General features: G+C 36.0%; 1 protein-coding gene across 4 annotated transcripts in view; it reads left to right on the forward strand.

Moving 5' to 3' along the window:
• LOC105153601 (uncharacterized) overlaps positions 1-24,555 on the forward strand; it is a 170,208-nt gene that overhangs the window by 135,080 nt on the left and 10,573 nt on the right. For 2 of the 4 annotated variants that reach the window (XM_087406383.1, XM_011068536.2), the window contains one exon: positions 19,802-20,108. In XM_087406383.1, the coding sequence (XP_087262509.1) occupies positions 19,802-20,108 (307 nt within the window). Of the gene's footprint in view, positions 1-13,422; positions 17,405-19,801; positions 20,109-24,555 lie in introns of those variants that run through there. The other 2 variants (XM_011068535.2, XM_011068537.2) reach the window with 2 other exon arrangements.

Here is a 24,555-nt window from a genome sequence, read left to right on the forward strand (position 1 = left end):
AACTAAAAATGTGTACATGATATTACAATACTATTATAATTTTTAATATCAAATTTTTCATTTCGTGTAGTACGCTTGCAAGTCAGTTTTTATCAAGAATCAAAGTCATAAGATAATTCTTGTCAGTGATATCAGTGAATGTGTTAAGAGTCCATTAATAAAAAGAGAGAAAAAAAAACGCAGGTAGATGGTCCATTTCGTGGTACAATATGTTAGTTTTTTTATTCTATAAATTATTTTAAGCAAATTTGCAAAAGTAACAAACATCTAACTTTCACGATGTCAGATAACGAAATGTAATATTTTATTATTTTTAACTTCCATATATGTCAAAATGTGACTCTCAATCCATTTCTTTGAAGATTTAGTTTTAAACAATGTCTATATTAACGTATCCATTTATTAGTAAATAATGAACTGAATTTAAATCAATACATTTTTTAAATACTATTTAATTAAATTAATTTTATTTGCAATTAAATTAATGACATTGAATAAGAATGGCGGTCTATAGAAGTGATTAAAGATAACTTAAATTATATATAATTATAAATTTAACAATGTATACATAATTAGGTTCTCGTAAAGAAAAGTTAAAGGTTGATTATGAATAGCGAATTTTTGTTATGTCAGCAGCTACCAGCTGTTGTACCAGCAGTTCTTAGCTGTTGTAAGCTAAATTATATTATATAATAGTCTATTTGATTATAAGGCAGGACTAATTTAATAGTTAAAGAGATCAAAGTCTTACCGATATTCTAGCTTCGTTAAAGAATATACGCCTTTTACTTTCTTAAAATCTTTTTTTTATTTCAACGTATTCTATCGATACAATCCTGCAGTTATCTAGTTTACATTTTATAGAGCCCTTACAATTCGTTATACGTTGATAGCTTGAAAAACAGCGTACCTTCGCGATATAACGGTCTCCCAGGAATTAATTTATCGCGAATGAAAGAATATTTGCTCTTTCGACGTTTACCGCGGAGACTAGAATTCTACCGGTTAATGGCGGATCGCTCCGCGGCGATCGTCGTTAACGTAAATTACTGGAGTCGTAAGATTGGGCGATGTGACGATACGGCGAAGGACCTCACGGAATCCCATATCGTATAATTGGGAATTCGTTGGCGATGTTGCTCCGCAACAAGAAAAGAAATCCTTCGCTTCGACGAAGCCCGTTACGACCATAACGATATTACGGAGAGTGTTTATTGACTCTTCGTAAATATAAATTATCTTCCGCGCCACGTATAAATAGATAATCCACCATGACGGATTCTCGCACTTAAAGATTTTTTTATCCCTTCGTTTCTTTTTGCCTCATTTAAACGGCCGATTTGATCTTTCCATAACGCAAAGTTTTTTTAATGCAGTACTATATCCCGCCTGAAAAGTTTTAGTAATCATTAAGACTGTTCTTTTCAGTTAAACTTCTTGCTTCTTCATCTTTTATCTTTTTTCTCCTGTTGGAGAAAAGAAAAAGAAAAGATAGACGGTGAAAGAAATTCAGCTAAAAGGTCAGATTTATTTAACACGTTATTCTTGTTATTGTTGTTTTAAGGAAAGTTTTACATTGTAATCGTTTTCATTACGAAAAGCTAAGATGTCTCTTCTGCGATTAAACTTTTTTATCTCCCAATTATGTTTTTTATATGATAAATAAACTCAAAAGATTCGTGCGAAACAATAAAAAAGAAACTGAGGATTAAAAATGATATATAAAAGTATTAATATAATTGTGATTTATTTATTCATAAAAGAAATAATATTGTGATACATTTCGATTATATTAAGTCTTAATTACTCCAAATAAAAAGTTAAAACATTATGTAAGAAAGATATACAATAATTTATATGATACGGATCGATAATGAAAGTAAATGTATACAAATAAATTAAAAAAAAAAAAAACAAAATTATACGATAAAATTATAAGAAATTTTATTTCAAGGTCAAACACATTATAGAAATTAAAGAAATGTAGAAACAAATAAAACAGTATAACGTTATCTTGCAGGTGCGACATCAAGTTATCAACGGATGTTCATGATTAAAATGTAAAACAAAATCATTTGTCGTTCCTTTGCGAGAGAATGTTGAGTCATATTATAAAATTACTAAACAAGCAAAGCCAAAAGAAGTCTAAAAATAAAATATCCGGATAATGATAATTAAATATTGATTCTAATAATTAATCCAAAAAAACTCAAAACGTAGAAAAAGTCAGATAAAGAAACCTTATCATAACAATATAAAGAATAAAATTTTATAACAGGAACTTAAAAAATATATAAAGAGATATATACTACATGTTTACTTTTCGCAGAATGAATAACATTGATTCAACAAAATAATTTATTCAATTAGTTTACAAAGTGGAGAATTTCTGGTGGCCCTGAAAAGGGCCGATTTAATTATTTAAAATTTAAAATATTCTCTCTCAAAAAATGAGAGGATCGAGTTTTCGTTTGTCTCTTCGATCCTAGAAATCTCCTTATGCTAGTTTAATTTCATGTGCTCGTTTTTAGCTTTCAATTTCCTTTCTATTAAATAATAAATTTAAATCAATTTTTATTAAAAGAGATCATCTCTGTGCATTCGCATTTCAAAAAATTCAATGACTGATGGAAAGTATATTTCGTTCAAGTTTTCCATTGCGGTAAGGAAACTATTTTCTTGGTAGCATCACGGAACGTTTTAGATTCAAAATTGAATAACAAATAAGAATAGAAAATTTTCTCCTGTACTTAACGTACCTTCTGATTATGACGTGTTTAGATGAGTATCCCATACAATTTAAGCTCCTGATTAAATGTTTCGCGCACGCTCCAACGATCGGCAATCGAATCTTCGAGATCGCCGTTCCACCTTCGTTCGTCGAGTATCCGGCGATTCGATTACGCATCGCGCAACCGTTTATAAACTAGCAATGAAAATCTATACGCGCGAATTAAACGAAAGACGATCTATAATAACGCAGGTGAGGCGCAGTCAACAGCCCGGCAATTATATTCATCGGAAATGCTCGTCGCGGTAAGCTGCATCGTGTAAGCGCATCCGCATCGGGACCTCACTAATTTTCCGCGAATGCTGTAACGTTACCCCGTTGCGGTTTCTGGTCCAACCCCGCAGAGTCCGGACGTACCTATTTTCAATGATGATACACGCAGGCAGCGCTCTCATCCGAATCGTACTCTTGTAATTCGCCTGCGGGGCAGCCACCGCGCGATGTTCTCCTCTTACTTCCCAAATAGCGGGATTGCCTCTTGAGATTGAGAAAAAAAAAATTGTTTGAAGGCAACATCAGCGCCGGTACGGCACCATAAATCTCGCATGCCGTAGATTTACACCGTACTATCCCGAAGAATGCGGCGTAATGAGATTTGTAGACGAGATATAACCTTTGTTCAAAATATTCTTCTATATCTATTCTATTTTTAAACATTTAAATAGTAACAAGAATTACTTCTGTTGAAATCAGCTTACTTGAAATGAATTTGGGAGAATATTCTGAAATTTAATGATACATTCTGTCTGACGATATTCTATATAATTTTCAGACAAAAGAGCAGTAAAGTACTGATTCTTGCTGATTAATTTTTGTTTCTCTACTTTAAATTGATTATCTTTTAAATTTAATCTTTTAAAATCAATATCACCGTATCACGCGGTTTCTCAATTTCCTGGCTCTTATTTTCCATTCTAAAATCAATACGATAAATATATTTATCCTAGTTGAAAAACGATATTCTATATAATTTTCAGACAAAAGAGCAGCAAAGTACTGATTCTTGCTGATTAATTTTTGTTTCTCCACTTTAAATTGATTATCTTTTAAATTTAATCTTTTAAAATCAATATCACCGTATCACGCGGTTTCTCAATTTCCTGGCTCTTATTTTCCATTCTAAAATCAATACGATAAATATACTTATCCTAGTTGAAAAACGATATTCTATATAATTTTCAGACAAAAGAGCAGCAAAGTACTGATTCTTGCTGATTAATTTTTGTTTCTCCACTTTGTATTGAATATCTTTTAAATTTAATATTACATATCTTATTTTCCATTCTAAAATAAAATTTAGATAATAATTTATCTAAAATAAAATAAATATACTTATCCTAGTTGAAAAAAAAATTTTTTACGAAAAAGTACAGAAAAACTACATATATTGAGATAAGAGCTTAAAAATTCTTAATTTTTTGTAGATATTCTAAAATGGAGTTATTGGAGAGCGGAGAATTTCTTGGTTTTTTGAACAACGCCATTCTATGTATCACTATAAATATTTTCCATTCTAAAATCAATACGATAAATATACTTATCCTAGTTGAAAAACGATATTCTATATAATTTTCAGACAAAAGAGCAGCAAAGTACTGATTCTTGCTGATTAATTTTTGTTTCTCCACTTTGTATTGAATATCTTTTAAATTTAATATTACATATCTTATTTTCCATTCTAAAATAAAATTTAGATAATAATTTATCTAAAATAAAATAAATATACTTATCCTAGTTGAAAAAAAAATTTTTTACGAAAAAGTACAGAAAAACTACATATATTGAGATAAGAGCTTAAAAATTCTTAATTTTTTGTAGATATTCTAAAATGGAGTTATTGGAGAGCGGAGAATTTCTTGGTTTTTTGAACAACGCCATTCTATGTATCACTATAAATATTTTCCATTCTAAAATCAATACGATAAATATACTTATCCTAGTTGAAAAACGATATTCTATATAATTTTCAGACAAAAGAGCAGCAAAGTACTGATTCTTGCTGATTAATTTTTGTTTCTCCACTTTGTATTGAATATCTTTTAAATTTAATATAGGGTGGGCCATCTATTGGTACGTTTTTGAATTTCGTCGTATGGCAACACCGAACGAGCTACAGACCCGAAATTTTGACAGTTTATTAGTCATACCGTCCGCGGCACGAAACAACATGTTTTCTCTTGAAGAGCGTTTTGAAATTTTAAAAACTTATTTTCAAAGTCAGTGCTGTGTCGCCGAAACTGTACGAATTTTGAAAAGAAATATGGGTCGTGATAGAGCACCCACCGAAGGAGCTATACGCAAATTGGTGAGGAAAGTTCGTGAGAAAGGGATGTTAGTGGATGACATTATATTACGACTGTTTTGAGTGAAATTGGCGCCGAGGTAGTCCAAAATGTCATTAATAATTGGGGTGACCGAATGGCATACTGTAAGGCCAGTAGAGGGAGCCACATGAACGAAATCGTTTTTCATTCTTGACGCGGATACTTTTAGCTTCACAACAAAAAAAAAATTAATAAAAAATATCAATGTATGCTCATTTGATCGCATTTTTAAAAACGTACCAATAGATGGCCCACCCTGTATTACATATCTTATTTTCCATTCTAAAATAAAATTTAGATAATAATTTATCTAAAATAAAATAAATATACTTATCCTAGTTGAAAAAAAAATTTTTTATGAAAAAGTATAGAAAAACTACATATATTGAGATAAGAGCTTAAAAATTCTTAATTTTTTGTAGATATTCCAAAATGGAGTTATTGGAGAGCGGAGAATTTCTTGGTTTTTTGAACAACGCCATTCTATGTATCACTATAAATATCCATAAAAAACTATGAATTTCTAAGATATTGTCTCAATCTATAGTAGTTTTTCATAAAATTTTTTCCGCTAAGAAGAGTACTAAACATATAAATATATAAATTAATACTACTCACTTTTATTCTAGTTATTCCACTCGTGGCGTCAATACACGTGGTTGTCCTTCTCGAGTTAAGTGATGAAGTAAAATTGCCGTGGCAAGGTCGATGTGAATACTGGCCTACTGCACAATAGTGCAATATTTTAGACAGATAATATTTTAGAACTATTTTACTTGTTCTATTTATCAGTCTTTGTATAACATTCTTTATATAACAGTCTTTAAATAACATAAAAAGTATATTGCGGGGTTTATCTACAATAAAAGTCATAGCGGTTGTTGAGTCCTAGGGGAATCCTAATGAAGCTTGAACTCTGTTGAAATCGCTATTTTATCGATAAAATGCTACACACCTTTATATATATTCATATATATACTACTACATCAATATCGCACATATATACAAATTTTCTAACTAACTAATCGTTCGTATTAAATATCTAAACATAATTCTAAATACTCAACATTAATTGTTCATGTAATCTGTAGTCTAAACCAAGATTGTTTTAAGCGTACAAACTATAATAGATTAACTTTATAATCCTTGAGTCTAAATGTAAAAATTTACATATTTTATATTACTCATGAAAAATTTTCCATTTTCATCTGGAAAATCTGGAAAAGTCAGGGAATTTTTTAATTCATTTTCTGTGGTAACTCTGATATTTATCTTGCAGTATCAAGTCGCTTTTTGCTCTGATGAATTGTAATGTTTGCAAAATTTTGGCATTGGACAATGTATCAGGATATAGAGATAATCTGGCGCGTAGTTTTTATGAAGAAATGGTATAGAATGACACTTTAAAAATTGAATACAGTACTAGTGGCAAGAATAAAAGTTATTTTATCGATAACTATTTAAATGTGAGATGTAGGCATTTGAGAGCAAACGCAGTTCGATTTAGCATATACCTTTAATAAAACTGAGTAATAAATTTATAATATATATAATATCTTTATTGATACGAATGTTTCGACTTTTTTTAAGCCATCTTCAGCGTATTAGTTTTTTGTGGAAATACTTCATTACTTGATTGGTTCAGATGATAGCCTATTTGAGTATTGATAACATCCTTAACTAGTTGTGTGACTGTTAAGATCCAACATACCAAGTATAACATTGTACGAACGCAAATAATGATAATACAAATTTAATAAAATTCATGTTTAGAATATTACGTTAATTCCTTGTCAAATACATTCCAAGTCAAAATTTTATTATTTTATCGAAATAAAATTTTACAAGCCTGTTTCTAGATTCCTGTCACATATCCGAATTTCTGACTTCCTTTTTTTCGCTTTGTATATAAATCCTCCTATGTATATACATTGTATCTACATTATTCTAAAGAAAAAGTAAAACTCTTGCTGAATGCAATATATTATCAATAATAATATTTCACGAATGATCGTAAAATATATCTAAAGAGAGAAAATTGAAGTTCCGGAAAGCATTATAATAAATGTATTCGAATAAAGTGAAATCTGTGTTTGCATGTAAACATTCTTTGTACATAGTTATCTCAATGAAAAGTTTCATGTCAACGACAGACAGGTCGCTCCTCCTCTGTCTGAAATCTCGACGTAAACTCGCTCCCAATAAAAACCTGCCACCCAAGGCCTCTACTAAGCTTCCTCTTCCATCCGCGCGATACTCAGTGTGTTAAATAATTTAACCAATTAGTCACGAGTTAAGTGACTATCCGCTAGAAAGAAATCAGATGCAAATTACTCGCGCGTCGGGATACCACTACCACCTTTTCCGGCGGACACCTTGCTCACCGGACGGACTCAACGAGTATTATCGTATAAGGCAAAACCAATTCCCGGTAGCTGTCCGAGGGCCGGCTTTGCTAGATGGCAGCTTTAACGCTTTTGCGTCCTTCAGATTCCGGGAACACACGAGAATCGTATGAGTGTCGGTATTCGTCCCCACGTCCGCATGTTTTTAAGACAAATATTGAAAGGAGTCATTCCTCCTTTCTGGTTCTACGGAAAGTGTTAACCTAAATTTTTAACTTAGGAAGAAAATCGAGCGTGCAAGGGATCTCTCTTGCAAAAATAAAAATTGGTGGTAAGTCGAATGTAAGGGAAGAGTGACAAAAATATAAACGAAGTTTCCTGGAAGAGACTCTTACGTTTCGTTGTCTCAATTTTAGCCTCCTAGAAACATCGTTTATGCTTCTCACTCTTGCCTTACATTCGGTTTACTCTTCGTTTTCGCCAGGGATCCTACTCGGAATGATGCGTTCCGTTCGGGAATGCCGTGGCCGGCGGCGGATCGGGAAGCCGTAATGAGCTGTCGTGGGAAACTAGGGAGCGTGGTAGCGACGTCGACGTTCTCTTTGCCACCGCCGCCGCCGATTCTCGCTTCCAGAAGCGCGGGAAAGAAAGAAAGCGAGCAAGCGCACGCGCTACGCGTCGGATACCTCCGCTCTTCTCGCTCTACCGCATCGTCGCGATGCACCTGCGTCATCGCTCGAAGGGACCCTCCGATTCCGCTCACATAATATGGCTGAAACATAAAAATCGGTCAGCAGATGTTGTACCAGCGAGCAGAGCTGAACGAATAGAATATCCTTGAAATTTACCTTGAATGAAATATACAATTTTAATATCTACAAAAAAAGAAACTAAATCCGACTGAAGGTCGAATTGGAACCGAAGAAGAGAATAAAAAAACTATCAGAAATATTATACATTGATTATCTTAATAATAATTTAGTAAAATATACAAGAAGATAATCGATGTGTCATTTGTTTAAAAAAATAAGTTTTTGTATAAATTAATGAAACAAAATCACATGAATAATGTTGTACAGCTATCCCATAGTATGCATCATATAATGTAGAATGACTCTAATAGAGTAACTTTCACGAACACCTGCGTGCCAGCGAAACAGGTGATGGGCGGACGGAATAGCGGCGCATTTATATACCCGCTTGCTCAGAAGCGTCTGTTTGATTCAAGCTCAGTTCTTATACGTAAGGACGTAAGGCTTAATACACAATGGAAAGCATAGGCACTAAAAGAACAAGGAACAGATTTCAACCTGGAGAAACCGCGTATATCAGAATTTCATATATATCAGATTTCTGATAGGTGAAAAGGTGTTATGCTGTCTCTACATACAGCACAGAAACTTAAAGCAATATCGTTGCAACATTTTTAATTGCAGTATTGCTGGATATCTGCTGTTCTTTTCCTATTGACTGTACTTTTCAATTTCGTCTCAGGCTTAAGGCTTAATGCACAATGAAAAACACAGGCAATAGAAACAGGAACTCAATTCTAACACAGTTCAATTTACTAGAAACCGTACATTATACAAGGTGTTTTCAATTGCTTAACATAAACGTACACTAGAATGCACAAAATATAGCGTTGTACACGACTCAGTTGAAACGAAATATGTACTGTGTATGTTGCACAATTTCATACACAGAGTTAGATTTATTTTTCAATACCATGCTCATGCCTTATAGTATTTTTTAATCTAATACGTTTCTGTGTTTCCATTTCTCGTTTCCTCATTTTCTTCTTTCATTTATAGTCGTTGCGGTTAGTAATACAGGTGCTTTCCATTTAGTAATACAAATCAACACAAGTGTCTCTCTATTTTTGTTACTCACTAGAACTCCAAGAAAGATAGAATGATGTTTGCGTTGACCTAAAAGCACTTTATTTATCACTAGAGAACACAAGCCGATTAATAGCTCTTGGACTTGTACAAATATGTAGTATTGTGTCGACGATTACAGCAATTGGAAAGCATCTACAGTGCAGGTAAAATACACGGTTTTTGGTAAGTTAAAATCTATTAGTTTTGTTCCTATTGTCTACGTCTATGCTATGGAAACAAAAGTTGTACCGTGCAGGGAAATGTATCAAGCCGCCATACTATATGTATGCAAACGTAAAACAACGTGTATATACGTGTAAATGTAAAATAACCGTCGATCAAAAGGTCGATCATTACGTCGAATGTTGCGAGAAACAAAACGATTAAAGAACAAGGCCGAAATGGCAATTTGCGCATATGGAGAACCTTACTGCGTACTACAAATCAGGCGTTTTCAGACAGTACGACTCAATAATGTAATGTCCAAACGGATATAGTCGTTCGAGGCGATGACGCTAAGTATAAGCGATACATCAGTCTGTATAAGCGAAAATCCATTTGATCGTCGACGTTGATGAACGCGTTGTAAGCGGCGTGTACGATCGTGCAAACCGAGCTATTCACATGTACGAGCAGGATGCACCTAGATGCAGAGGTACTCAAACTGTGCGACGACGGTATGCCATGAAACCTGGGAATTCTTTATGTTGGAATCCGAGAAAATAAAATTTAGTAGATAATCAAAGACTTTCTAATTGTCTAATATTTTTTCAAATTGTCTAATATCTTTTGAATATGCTTACGAATATTTTCGTTTTATATTCACTTTTATTCTGTATTATCTGCACATAATGAAAGACGCACCCAAGATATCTTATATAACATTACTGTGACATAACCGAAATTATATTGGAATCTTTATGGCGTTCTATCAAATAGATATTTAAAAATTAAAAATGTATTACTTTCTAAAGTATTTTTCAAAAAGTTTCCTTCATAAAATTTTTATTACAATGACAAAAATAAATAAAATTCATTTTTTTTTTTTTTTTACTTAAAGTCATCAAAGTGCCGGTTATAGTTAAGGGTAACGATTACTTATTGGAACTTTTCTTCAGTTTATTTGAATAAATATGAATACTCGTTAAATATGAATATTCGTTAAATATTTATAGTTTTTTCTAAATAAATATTTTTTGAAAACCCAAAAAATGAATGAATATATAATTACACTTTTTTAATGAAAATTTTGAATAAATACAATTTGGAGCTCAATTGTAATTTTTTGTATTCATTAGGCACACTAGTATAAACATTTTCTTCATATACAATAAAGTTAATAGATATAACGGACATTTACGTATCAACGTACCTCATTCTCATAAAATACAGTAGTCAATTAAGATGCAGACGCGTCGGAAGCCGCATTGTGGTGTCGGCCGGCCGCGTTTCCGCGTCCGTCACCGTTGGTCGCTCGTCGATTCGCGCTGACCATCATCGGTCGCGCAAAAATTCCGCGGTTTGAGAACCCTGGGGTCCATCGATGTGTAGGGCACAGTACGGTACGGCAAGACAGCCGGTAATTCCGTCGTGCGACATTGGCCACGCCGCGGTTGCGGTACCAGCTTCGGCGGCGCAGCCGCTTACCGAAGGTACCATAGCGCACATGACGATTATGTCGGCCCCTTTTCGCTCTAAGAGAAGTAATAGCAATTTCTATCTGCGCAGCAGCCGCAAGAAATAAGTATGCCGATCGCCACAATATAGTTTTACACGTCGGACGCTGGTCGAACGCAGTTACCGGATATCGCATTTGCCTGTCGGGTCGAAGGGCGGCGGGTTCGCGATTAACCGCACAGGAAATCGATCCCGCGAGAAAAATGCGGCCGCGGCGGAATTCGCTTGTATCAGTTTATTGTGGATGTCTATCGAGGAGAGAAGAAAAAAAAGGAAGAGAAAAGGAGCCGCTTAAAAGCCGCTTTCTTTTCACTTTGGATTGTAGAAATTTATTGATCCGCGGGAAATCGTCCTATGAACGATAGTCATTAACGAGTCGTTAAATTCTTTTTACGATTAGATTGCCACGAAACGGCTGCGGAGAAATCCGTTGTGTCGCCGCGGGAATGTGAAACGATGTGCTAAGCGTATATATTACGACGAGAAAGAAAAGTAAGCAAGAAATTCTTTGTCCAGTGTCAGGGTCATTATGTTTTTATATATCTTCGAGCGTTCATAAATCGAACGGGCGATAACAGGCTCGCAGGCAGACCTTCCGATTTAATCAACTTTAGAAATTAAATTACGTTCCCTGACTTTTATTAACCCCGTGTTGCGTGTCACAGTCTTGAGGATAAAGTCTATAAGCGTAAATTTGGTACGCGTTTGATATCGGAGTAAAGTTCGACGATGATCCCACGCGTTATTACCGGACAATGTGGACTAATCCCGATACCTAAGCTTCGTCGGAATGGAACGCAGAGTTAATCGAATAATCCGCAATAAGACACGGTACGTTTGTTCTCAGCCTCACTCGAATATCGCCGTCCCTCCTTTGTGAGTCTTATTTAACGCCGAGCGGCATTCTGTCAGTGGTTTTTGCGTGATTACTGTCATCCATTGAGAGAAATCCTCGCCTTGCCTCGTCTCTCGTGTGACAGTTTTTGCGGTAAACTCCGCGAGAACGTGCTCTCGCTGATCGCACCTCTGCCACGGGAAAATCTTAAAGGTCTACTTAAAGGACTGGGTCCATCAAGGGAACTCGGTCGGCTTCGCGGAAGAGGCGTGTCGCGCACGTACGGATGAATCGCCATGTTACATCCCTCACGAATGGACTCAATTACACGTGCCCACAATCCGACGAGAACATCTGTGTTTTTCAACCGCGCGCTATTCGTAATGGACGCTATTACGGATGAAGGTTGAAACTGAGTCGCGATAATCCAAATTTTCAACATAATTAAGACATAAGACGATTGTAATTATGTTAACATCAATAAGGTATGGCTATTTTAATTATTGAGAAAATATTTTGGATATTTGTGATGTAATAATAATGACATGTTATCATTTAAATTATGACTATTACTATATGTCGGTAATAATGATTATATATATACGACTATTAAAAAATATGCAAATGATCGAAAATGACTATAGTTGTTATAGAAATGATTGCAATTACTATATATGTAATTTAGCTGCAATTTATAGTCATTTTTTATGCACCATATATTATATATATTCTATTTTTATAGTTACATTTTATATTTTCAGAAATGACTATAAATTATTATGATTAAATTGTAATAATTGCAATCATTTTCATGGTAATATGTAATGATTATAATTATAGTCATATTCGATTATCAACTATATTTGTTGATAGAATTACATATATAATTATTGTTACTAACATTATAGTAATACTAATTATAATTAATGTAAGTGTAGTTACAAATACAAAATTTTTCTCTCAGTGCACACACGAGCATGTGAAAAATAAATAGATATGAATATTTTGTTGTTTTTAGGGAAAGCTCCGTGAGAATGAGAACAGGGTAAATAAAACAAGATAATACCGTAATAGACGCACAGTTAAATAACAGCGTAAAGAAGGAATTAGCGAACAGCAAATTCATTATATAAGCGAAAAAATATTTGTGTTGCACATTACCAGAAATGTTTATTAATATTTTTAGCTGTGTCACACAAAAAAGCACTTTCGAAATTACCGATGAAGAACTTATATTATAGTCATAAATTTTGTATTTTATTTTTGTTTTTTATAGTTAATCCATACATAATAACGCCTAAAAAGATATACAGAATTCCGAAAACAGAAAGAAATGAAATTAACGACCATGCGCTGCTCATGTATTATACATCGTCTAATTAACATGCTAATTCACAGGTAGACTTATCTTAAGAATGAGTATGAGATATTGTTGAAATAGACGCGGCTTATGTAAAAGTAGGAGTTAATGACTAACGGACATATAAAAGAAGAGATTTTCGATTTGGGTGGTCTGGCTTTTCAAGTTGTATCTCTATTTGTTGTTATCCCTACGAAGGGTAAGATAATACCGGCGATATTTGAACGGTGAACCAGGCAGAAGCCTCTTTGAAATATTAGACTTTAGAATATTATTGGAAGTTGTATCTGAACACAATCGACAAGAATTAGGCTGTTAGGCTATCCTTCTTATCAATCCTAATTCGAAATTTGATTTAGATAAAACATACTGAGAGAAAAGTATTTGTTATTTGTGGTAATTGCATGGTAAAATAATTATGGTTAACTCCATTTTTATCATTATTACTGCTATAATGTATATTCGTAATCATAATTATAGTCATTGTAAACGACAGTAAGTGAATATATGTAGTTCGTATACATTATTTATAGTTTTGTATATCAAAAAATGTATAATATTGTTGACACTGAAAACGACTATAATTTATATTATAATTATTTTACCGTGCAATCATAGATATAAAATACTTTCTCTTACAATTAGTGCGATAGTCTGAAGTTCTTACAGCTGAATGTCGTTTCTTTCTGAAAGTCAGATAAAAAGGATACTTAAGACAAAAGATCTATAAATATGAAAAATTTATTAAACATTACTAAAAGTTATATTGAAAGTGAATCTTATAGATTATGCATTTATTCTATTATCTTGCACTTCGAATTCTTTATCTAAAAAAAAATTAAAAACTATGGTCGAGTTATCAGATCCACTTAGCACAAACTACTTTCATTAGCCTTCTATCTTCTCTACGGGACGTGTCCTTTCATCTGTAGCAATTTAAGGATCGTAATGCGACCGGCTATCCCTCAGCGTAGAAACGCTTCTCTTTATGTTTGTTTTTAGCCAACCGGTACTTAATCGCGACGGAAGAGCGAACGAAATGTCGTCTTGCGTGTACAGCATAGAGAAACGCGGCGTGTGTCTCTTAGAACAACATCGTTGCAGAAGTAGCAGAAGTTGTTCCTCGAAGAGAACAGAACGAAGCAGAGTAGAGCGGTGTAAATGCAGAGCGTCCTCGGTTTGCCAGCTCGGGGGGCCCAAGGCCCGTCGCGGGGCACGCATACGCGGAACCGGGCCCCGCGTATTCCGACGGTGAGGCCCACGAAAGGCGTCAGACCCCCGACACGCCACACGTATTAGAAACGAATATAAATATATCGAGAGAAGCGAAACAGAAAGAGAAAGAGAGAAGGAGATTCTTCGGCGAAGAGGGGAGTTTGCGCTCGTATTGGTAACGTCGGAGAGTTACACGCATTCGCACGCTCGCTCGTTCCTCCTTCCTCTTTCCACGCGCGGGGCCGGCACTCGCTTGCGGGCCCCGGCTTATGCCCCTTACGCCGCGTGTCCCGCAGACACGGGGGCCCGCTGAGTCCCAGAGTATGCTCAGTGTCCGCTCGGCTTCAGCACGCCTCGTGCCGGTAGAACGAAGGACGATGACGCCACCTCTCTGAAGGTTTTAATGCGCGTCGCGTCGCATCGCGCGTCAATCGCATTCCATCATGTTTTTTACGATCGCGTCACACGACCTAATCATTGCGACGAAGTTTCCACCAGGGTGTCATCCGGATTTTCCGCAACTGAAAACGGACGTGATCAATTCACGTTCAGAGAAGTGCTCCGAAGAACGGAATGACGCTTAGCGACGAAACCGACCGATCCCGCTGGATGACGAATAATCGCTGATCATTCCGCGCAACACGCTAATCGTTCGCGGCTGTCATCCGCGCATACAAGTTTCCACGCATCTGCTGCAATCAGGTCCTGAGAAGGATCTGAACAAGTTCCAGATATCTCGGGCTGTTCAACCAACCGTGTTTGTACCGCGCGATAGGTGTCGTGTATTAAAACGTTAATCCGTGCTGTACTACCGGTTATACGTACAGATTAGTCCTCATCCCTCCGGTCTGCCTTACCCACCCTATTTCTTGCCAGCTATCTCTCTTTTTTTCTTTTTTTTTCTTTCTGTCTTCCTCTTTCTTTATCTTTCACGATTCTTCCCTCCCGCGATCCTCATCTCCTACAGCGACTACTTTCGCCGGAGCGCACTCGATCCTCTTCTCCCTTTTCTTGTTCTCTTTCCGATCACTCCGTCTCTTGCTGCCTCTTCCTCCCCCGTCGCCGTTGTCTCTATTGCCCTTATTGCTCGAGAGACCCGAGATTGCGAGGTTTGCTCGCGTTTCGCGAACGCGCGTGCCAATCGAGAGATGGTAAACGGGCGGCACGATGAGTCCGATCCTACCGGTGGCGAGACGCTCGCGAGACGCTCGCAAGACGACGACGACGACGATGACGACGACGACGACAACGATATTACATCGCGCGATTGAATTCTCCATTCTCGCGTCCGTTATGTTCGGCACGAGACGCTTCTATTCTGACGAGGTATCTTTGTATCGGAAGACGCCTGCCTCTCGCAGTACGAAATGTCGATTGTATTTCGCGAATTTTCTCATTTCCTCCCTACGTCCGTACTGCATCGATGCGAGGAGAATGATGTGCAGCGATGAACTCCGACGTGATGTTTCTACAAACGCGGGCGTTGTTGACATATCGTGATAACGGAGAGAACTGCAACGGAAGGTATGTCGGCGAACAGATCGGGAACGCTGTTTCCCGTGATTTTCGGACTTCGTTTCGCGAAGTTGTTGTTGTGATCGTCAGTTATTATAAATACGCTTGTGGAGAATTTGATTTGTAAGAAGTGAAGCTTTCTTTGTCTCCGAGGAGACAAATTACTGGATTTATTGGTTCAACTTAATCCTTGATACCTATCTCTGTGGGTCGGAAAAACATTCTGGAGAACAGAAGAAGAAGAAGAAGAAGAAGAAGAAGAACAGATTGGCAAGTCTTTGTGGCGATTGACGAGAATGCATTCGGAGAAAAGCTGAAGTGATAGACCACGTCTTGGCGACCGATTAGTGTCTATTGATCAGTTAAATTGACGTCAAGGAAAAAGTATTGATGAGAGATAAAGTGAAGCGAATATATCTCATTAAAGCTTCACCAAGAAGACTCCGAATATATCGCCACGAAAACATCGTGACGGACAAACGCCTCTTTGACGAGCCATTATTTCTAGGAAAGCCGGAAAGTCAGGCTCCAGACGCAATCAAGAGAGTATACCATGGGAGGCATTTAATACGTTTATACCTAGCAGAAGGGTTCTACGTGGGAGCAAAAAGCCCAGTGTGTCTCGAGTGCCCCGAAGCGTCGTCTTATTAGCTTTTGCGAGAGAACGGGCGGCGGTGGTCGCGAAAAGGGACATAATATAGCGTAGAGGGAGAAGGAAGAAAGGAGAGAGGACCCCGCCGGCGTTCCCTAGATTAGAAGGTCTCGGCCACGGCGATTATTACCGTCGGGCTGGGGTTACGCCGTGAAGCACACGGTGGAAGAAACCGCCGGTGGAAATCGATCTTAACGACCACCTCATCCCCGTCGGTCGTCGGTCCGGATGTGGTTGTCGCTGCTCGCCCATCGCGTTCGCCGCCATTCGTCGCGTAAGAAGAAGCATGTCGAGCTTGGCGCGGAGAAGACGCACGGCGGTGCTCGGTTCGAAGCGATGGTGGCAAGGCGGTTGCTGGGCCACCAGGAGCCACCAGGAAGCGTACTTGCGCAAGCTCTACGGCAGGAAGAATAATCAAGATGCCAGGAATAGTGGTAGTCAAAACGACGAGGATGTTGCAGCGCGTACCGCCGGTATCGATGCACCTTGGGCGACGCCTGGTGTTTATGATCTTCCAACCATTACCGACTCCGAGCATCACTACCTGGATGCATTTCTGAGAAATCGCGAGGACAGCGCGAATGGTAACAACGACGACGTCGACGATGTCGTTGCTGTGGTGGTTGGGTGTCCGGCGTTGGCGACGTCGCGCGCGAGTCCGACGGAGAAGTGCGTGGAGTTCCTGAAGGGCGCTCATCACGACGACGGAACCAATTTCGGTCGCCGTGCCGCGGTAGACGCGGAATGCGGCCGCGTAGCCGATTGCGGTTCGATGCATTCGAGTTACGATGCCGCCGCCGGTTGTTCCGAGTAAGTTGCCACTGTCGGTGATGAGAAGAAATGTTTTCCGATATTTTTTTCCGCGGACGTAAATTGTTCTTTATGGAAAAACTCAAGGAAGTCACGTTATAAAAAAAAAAAACGCTGTTATTCTGAAATCTAAGTGAAAAATCTGTGCATATGTACCTACATTGAATGTGTGGAATATTTCTCATAAAGATCCAAAAATTTTAATGTTGAAGTGCCAGTTTTTTCCAAATTATACTAATAAAAATTAGGAAACTTTTTGCAAATTCTATATTTTACAGGCAAAGTAATATTTTATTTTATATCTAATTTTTAAATATAAGTTTCATTTGAATTACAAAGTGATTTTCAAGTTTGAATTACGAAGTGATTTTCAAGACATTTAATCTTAAACGTTACATTATGAGACAACATTTTATTAAAGTATATCTAACTCGTATTTGTTTGCTTTCATAAAAATAAATATAACGTAAAAAATTTTTTTTTAGTTTAAACGCCAGATATTAAGAAACATAACGGTACTAAGCAAATGTACAAACCTTTATTAATAAGAAAATAATACATATGCACGAGTTGTGATGGAATCAAACGACATATTCATAGAAATTAAATTTACGAACCAGAAATTTAACGAAGCGAATATTTCGAGAAGTAAAAATCAAATGCCATATGTGAGCCATTGTTAGTTTGTTTTTATTATCTCATCTACTTTCACGTAGATTTATCTAGAACGCAATTTCCTGTTTAACGGTTTAATTTATCGTCCTCGATGCCGGAAAACAACATTTGCACAAATCACAGCGAAACTCGTATTAATCATGAATCGTTTCTCAACTATACAGTGGAAAACATGCTTACACGAACGTTTTGATAGCTTAAGTGTTCGCTGATCCAGAACATGTGGAACAACACGTGCGATTTCTTTACACGCTCGCAGAGCGAAAAATTTTAGATTGAATCGTATCGATTTATTCAAGCGAGGAACTAAATGCTGTCAGCGGTAATATGTATAGTTAGATAGTAATAATTCATCATTCGTTCTATTTTGTCGTACATCATATTCAATTATTCTCGTTACCGTGCGTCCCCAATTTTCCTCTTATATCTTCACATATGTGAGACATACTAATAAGCGCAGAAGTATGGATTAAATGGATGAAACAGAATTTCTAGATTCTGTTGGATATATTTGGGATCTTAAGTTTTACATTTCAGAATTCTAGGCTACTTTAAATTAGGTAGATTTTATAGAATTTAGGTCTGTAATTAAGTACAATTCCAGACTTTAATAATAGGAAGATTCTAAATTGTAAGTCTGTAATTTAATTCAAAGAAACATGAACATAGAAACACAATTGTATTGTTCCTCAAGGATTCCTCCCGTGAGAATCCTTTTACATCTATTTTGAGATCTTATCTTGATATATATATATATATATATATATATATATATATATATAATAAATTTATATGTTTATTTTCGAATTCTTTTTATCATTGGATACTGCAACTTTATAAATTAAGGTACTTTGACTACATTTTTTGATTTATCTATAGTAATCTATTTATATATAGTAATCTAGACAGACTTTCATCGCCGTTTTTATCGTCGCTATGTTTATACTTAATTGTTCTCTGGATTTTTTTATATATTAGGTGTTGGAATTAATTCGTAGCGTTTTTTAATGAAAGAATGTTATTTATTTCACATGAGCATTAAAAAATACATTAATGAAAGTACTTCCCATCACTTGTAAAATGCTACGAATTAATTCCAACACCTAATAGTAATCTAGACAGACTTTCATCGTTTTTATTTTCACTATCTTTATACTTAATTGCTCTCTGGATTTTTTTAAATACTGTATTGGTGTAATTTATATTTGCATTATTATAGATTTCAAAAGTAAAAATTTTTTATTTTACGATGCTTGTGAATTTTACGTGCTTTTGGACACCAAAATAAATTTATATATTTATTAATATGTATAGATTAGTAGAATGCTCAATTGAAATAAATCAAATCTAAGTAAATCACAAGGGCTACGAGCCAATTAAAATTAATATTTAAAAATAAGTTAATAAAAAATACAAACGTTTCGACGCCGATCGGGTCATTTTCAATGTTAAAATAATAATGTTACAATAATAATGTTACAATAAATGTCGAATTTTCATATTACAAAAACAATGTTCTGTAACGTTACGAAGTAGATTTAAAAAAATGTGGATACATATCCAATGCTTATGTTTTCCTTCTTTGTTACAAATATGTGATCCATTAAAACACTGAGATAAAAATCTAATCAATACACTATGCCAATGTAATTTGTAAAAATATTTAGATATAAGTATTAATGAAATAACATCGTTCTTATGAATATCTTTTTCTTTTTATAGGAAAGTGTGCAGGAGCTGCAGGTGCCCGCGAGAGGAGCACCAGCGGACTTCGACAGAGGCGGGCGGTCCTTCGGGACTTGGTCTGGGTCCAGGTCCGCCGATGGCGATGGCCATGGCCTTTCCGAGCGGCGCCGAGGGCGCGCCTCACCAGGAGCCGTTCAAGAGCCCGGTGCAAGCTGCGCCGGCCGGTCTGGCGCTGCAGGAGGCTCTGATGCAGCATCACCAGAGGCACTCGCAAAGCGACGACGATAGTGGTTGTGCGCTCGAGGAGTACACGTGGGTGCCACCCGGACTGAGGCCCGATCAGGTAGAATAACAGATTTATTTTACCTTGATATAATATAATTCTGCGAGCGCAAAGCATGGTCTAAAAATTTTTTCAAACACCAGAAAGTGTATACGTGCAGTAGCAGTATTTCAAAGAAGATTGATAGTTAAAGTAATAAATCAGTTTTATTTTATTTTGATATAATAAAATCATGTAGATACATTGTAGTTTGAAAAGGCATAAAAATAAATTAAAAATAAAAATTTAGAAAGGCTATGAACCAAATGACAAGATAAATGTATAAACATAAGATATAATTGTTATGATTTAACGCAAAGAATAAATAACAAACGTCATTTTCGGGTCATCTTCAGTGTTAAAAATAAACATAATAAAAATTAATATACTTAAATTAAAACGGTCAACTATAAATATACGATAAAATAATAAAAATGGCCATAAGTAGAATCCTGTCGTCGTTAAAGTGATATTACGTTAGCAATGATAAAGCATAAAAATTAGATGTCGAAATAATAAAAATCCATATTAGTGTCCAAAAGTGCATAAAATTCACAAGCATCGTAAAGTAAAAAATTTTTACATTGAAATCTGTAATAATGAAAATATTTTAAATTACATCAATACAGTATTTTAAAAAATCCAGAGAATTAAGTACAAAGATACTGAAAATAGAACGATGAAAGTCTGTCTATAGATTACATGTATATATATATAAATCAAAAAAATGTAATCAAAGTATCTTTAATTTACAAAGTTGCAGTATCCAATGATAAAAAGAACTCGAAAAAGTATTAATACAAAAATTTCTTCAACCGAAGATAGTTCCACGTCGGCAAAAAAATTTAAAAATTAGGAAGCTGTATTGCGAAGAGACGTCTTAGCTGCGATACACAGAGTGAAGGAATCGTTAAGAAAGTGGGAGGTTGGAAATAGGAAAGGGAAGCAAGAGGGAAAAGGGGAAGAACTAAGAGAAGGAGAAAGATTGTATGATTGGAAGATAGAATTCGTGTAACGAATCAGAATCACTTTGCTTGTTTAGACCTTGGCTTTGTTTTTTTTTATATGAACCATCTCAGATATCAATCTTTTCCTATAGGAAGATTCTCTATCAAAGATTTTTACATTGCTCCAATCAAAATTATGGCTGCATTTCAATATGGTGGTTCGTGATGACAATAAAAAATAAATATTAACGAACTTGTACATGTAATAACAGTACTCTAAAAAAGATCGAGGATTAAAATAATGAGGCTGACAATAAGTAAACTAGATAAGCAGATTAAAAATTTTTATGGGACTTTATAGGAACTTTATGTAATAATAGAGATTAATTAATTCACTGTTGAAATATGAGAGGAAAAAAGAGGTGAGAACGATTTCTCAGCTGTCGCGTATGCGTGTAATGCGAGGGTGTCTTCGGTAATTCGTCTCCTCGAGTACCACTGACCGCGACAGCGGGCCTCCAGATCGCCGGGACGATTACCATCGTGAACGACGACGGCACAGTGAGTCATCAGATCGCACCGGTGAAAGCTCTCGCTGGATATAACGATGATAAAGCGTAATCGAGGGGTTCACCCGAAAAAGGGTATGAAAGGAGAGAATGCAGAAAATACAAAATGTACTAACCGCGTACAGTTGTACCTTTCGATCTCTCCTTTTGAGAGATTCCATTCTCAAAAAAAGAACATCTTGAAATCATGCTGCCGCATAACGCAGTAAAAATAAGTGAGATTTCTACTTCTCTAATTTTCAATTATTATAATAAATTTGTAATTGGAACTTTGTTGTTGTGTGTGCTACAACAGTAGGTTAGCTTACATTTTGTAAAAACGGAGTAAATGAAGTTAAAACAAAACACTTTAAAGTTAAAACACATGTGATATTGACATTTTTCTCATTCACTCTTTAACTTTAGAATTTATCTATTCCGTTTTTTTTTTTATAAAATGTGGATCAGCTCAATTACAGCCCTTTAATTATTATTATTATTACCATTCAAAATCTATTGCCACTCCCGAAAATTTATAGTGTACCTTACACAAATTATGTAACATAAAGTATAGATTTTCAATGGTGGCAGTGCATTTTGAAACTCAGCCAATAGAATGTATTGAAAGACAATAATCGTTCTTTCTTTTTCTCTGATTTCTCTCTAACGTGTCTAAAGTTGGAAGCACCCTCTCGTATACCGAAATATGTTGCGGAATGTCTAAAACGAAATCATTTTATTTAATTAAACGCTCAATAGCGTACAATCGGAATAATTCCATGTTAGATTCCTTCTCGTCGAAGGAGCCAACTAACGCACTCACCGTCCATTAATTGGTTTAAGCGCGAGAATTTCGCGTCGGCACGGCGTGGAATAGAGTCCTCTTTCTCCCTCTCGACGATGCGTGCTGGCTTTTGCGTGCCGCGCGCCAACATCGTCGTTTATTTCGCGACTCCGCGATGCGGTACGTGCAAATCTGCTTCTCTGTCTCCTCCTCCTCCTCCTCCTCCTCCTCCTCCTCCTCCTCCTCCTCCTCCTCCTCCTCCTCCTCCTCCTCCTCCTCCTCCTCCTCCTCCTCCTCCTCCTCCTCCTCCTCCTCCTCTTCTCACCGTCTCCTCCGCCTCTTCCATCCCGCTTTTATTTCCCGCTTTCGCTCCTCGTCCTAGCGGCGTCGGTCCGTGCGTTTTCTTTACTCATTTTAAGTGTCATTACGTCTAACGCGCATTATATATTATGACTCGGCGTTCTCGGCGAGGGGACGGTAATCCCGTGCAACAAGCTTTTCGCACTCTTAAGCTTATCCCCCCTCCTCCCCCTCGCACGACGATGCCGTCAATTCGTGCGTTTTCGCGCGAAGATCTCGAGTATATATGAAAGCATAATAATTCGCGCGGCAATTCGTGAAGATTTTGCGTCCATAACGAGGGACAGCAAGCAATACGTGCAATCTTTATGCGAATCAGAAGATATCGATATTTTCTTGAAGAATCCTTGATATTTACGAAATCCACCTTTTTACCTTCGGAATTTTATGTTGAATTTTGCGATATATTCTTAATGTATTTTCTCAAATATAATACACATAATAATTTAAAAGAGAAAGAATAATATTTTTTTCTTTATTTTTTTTATTTTCATTATAATTTATAGCTTAAAATTATTTATATTAAATCTCGATAACCAAGTCTTTGATAACAAAAAAAAATTTCATATTTTGTAGGTTTACAAATATATATTTATAAATGGTTTAAATATAATTATTCAAAAATTAATTGTACAGATATAAAATCAATGCAATTAGTTAAATTATTGTTTACAAAAATGACAAATCTTATCTGTAAAAATTTATTAATTCTAAAAATTAAACGGGCTAAAAGTGATTGAAATAATTAATTGAATTGTGAAGAAAAAAACTTTGACGTGCTCGAATCACATTAATCGCATTTCTGTGAATATATTTATATTATTTTTTATTTTAATTGGAATTGAAATAATATCCATACTGTGAAAACCATTCAATGTAGAACATTAATTTTAATCCGAGCACGCAAGTTTTTTTCTTTATTATAATCCAGTTGATATAAATAGATACAGATACAGATATAAGATACAGATTTGAAAATAATTTTGTTGGATATAAAAATAATTATATAAAACGCTCACTGGTTGCTTCAAAGAGTATCAAAACTTTTTGCAGCATTGCTCATCATACTTGAGAATTTCTACGTAATTATAATATTTTAATGGTTCAAGAAAATTATTTTCAGATCTGTATCTAATTAAATTTTTAGATATTTCTTTCCGTAAAATCCTTCTTTCCGTATATATATTTACTTTTTCTACTACTTTATTATTATTAATCGATAGTTTATTCTAATAATTCTCATACGAGGGAGTCGCGAGGGAAGGATACGACTGGCACAAACAAAAGGAACGTACGCAAGACCCACGCGCGCGGCGCGAAGTGTTTAATGGCATGCACGGGACTGACACGATGCAATTGCCACTCATAAACGAACGCGAGTCGTAACGCAGAGAAATTTACCGCTAGATTGTGTAGAAACTCGATTACACGCAAATTCCAAACGGCTATCGAGCGCGCGCCGTTTCACTCACCAGGACGATATTCTTATGGAAATACCCGCGATGACACCGAGCCCTTCACGAGAAACATGCCCCGTCGAGAGACGGCAGAAGAATATACACTCGAAATAAAACCGCGCGTGCACTTTTATCCCGGCGTGCTTTCCCTATTCCCTTTATTATCATGACTCCACCGCAGCAGGTTTCCGTCCCAGTAGTATAAACGCGCACGTCAGTGTTTTCCTTCGTCTCTTCGGTATGTTGACAGTGCCCATCCCGATACTTATCTAAATTTGCGACGGTCAGAGCGAGTCTCAATGATCATCGGTTAATGTCAGCTACAGTTGTCACTAAATTCTTCCCCTTATCTACATATATCATATATGATAC

This window comes from Acromyrmex echinatior, chromosome 5, assembly GCF_024713525.1.
Source record: "Acromyrmex echinatior isolate Ae372 chromosome 5, ASM2471352v2, whole genome shotgun sequence".
In the NCBI taxonomy this organism is placed as follows: domain Eukaryota; kingdom Metazoa; phylum Arthropoda; class Insecta; order Hymenoptera; family Formicidae; genus Acromyrmex; species Acromyrmex echinatior.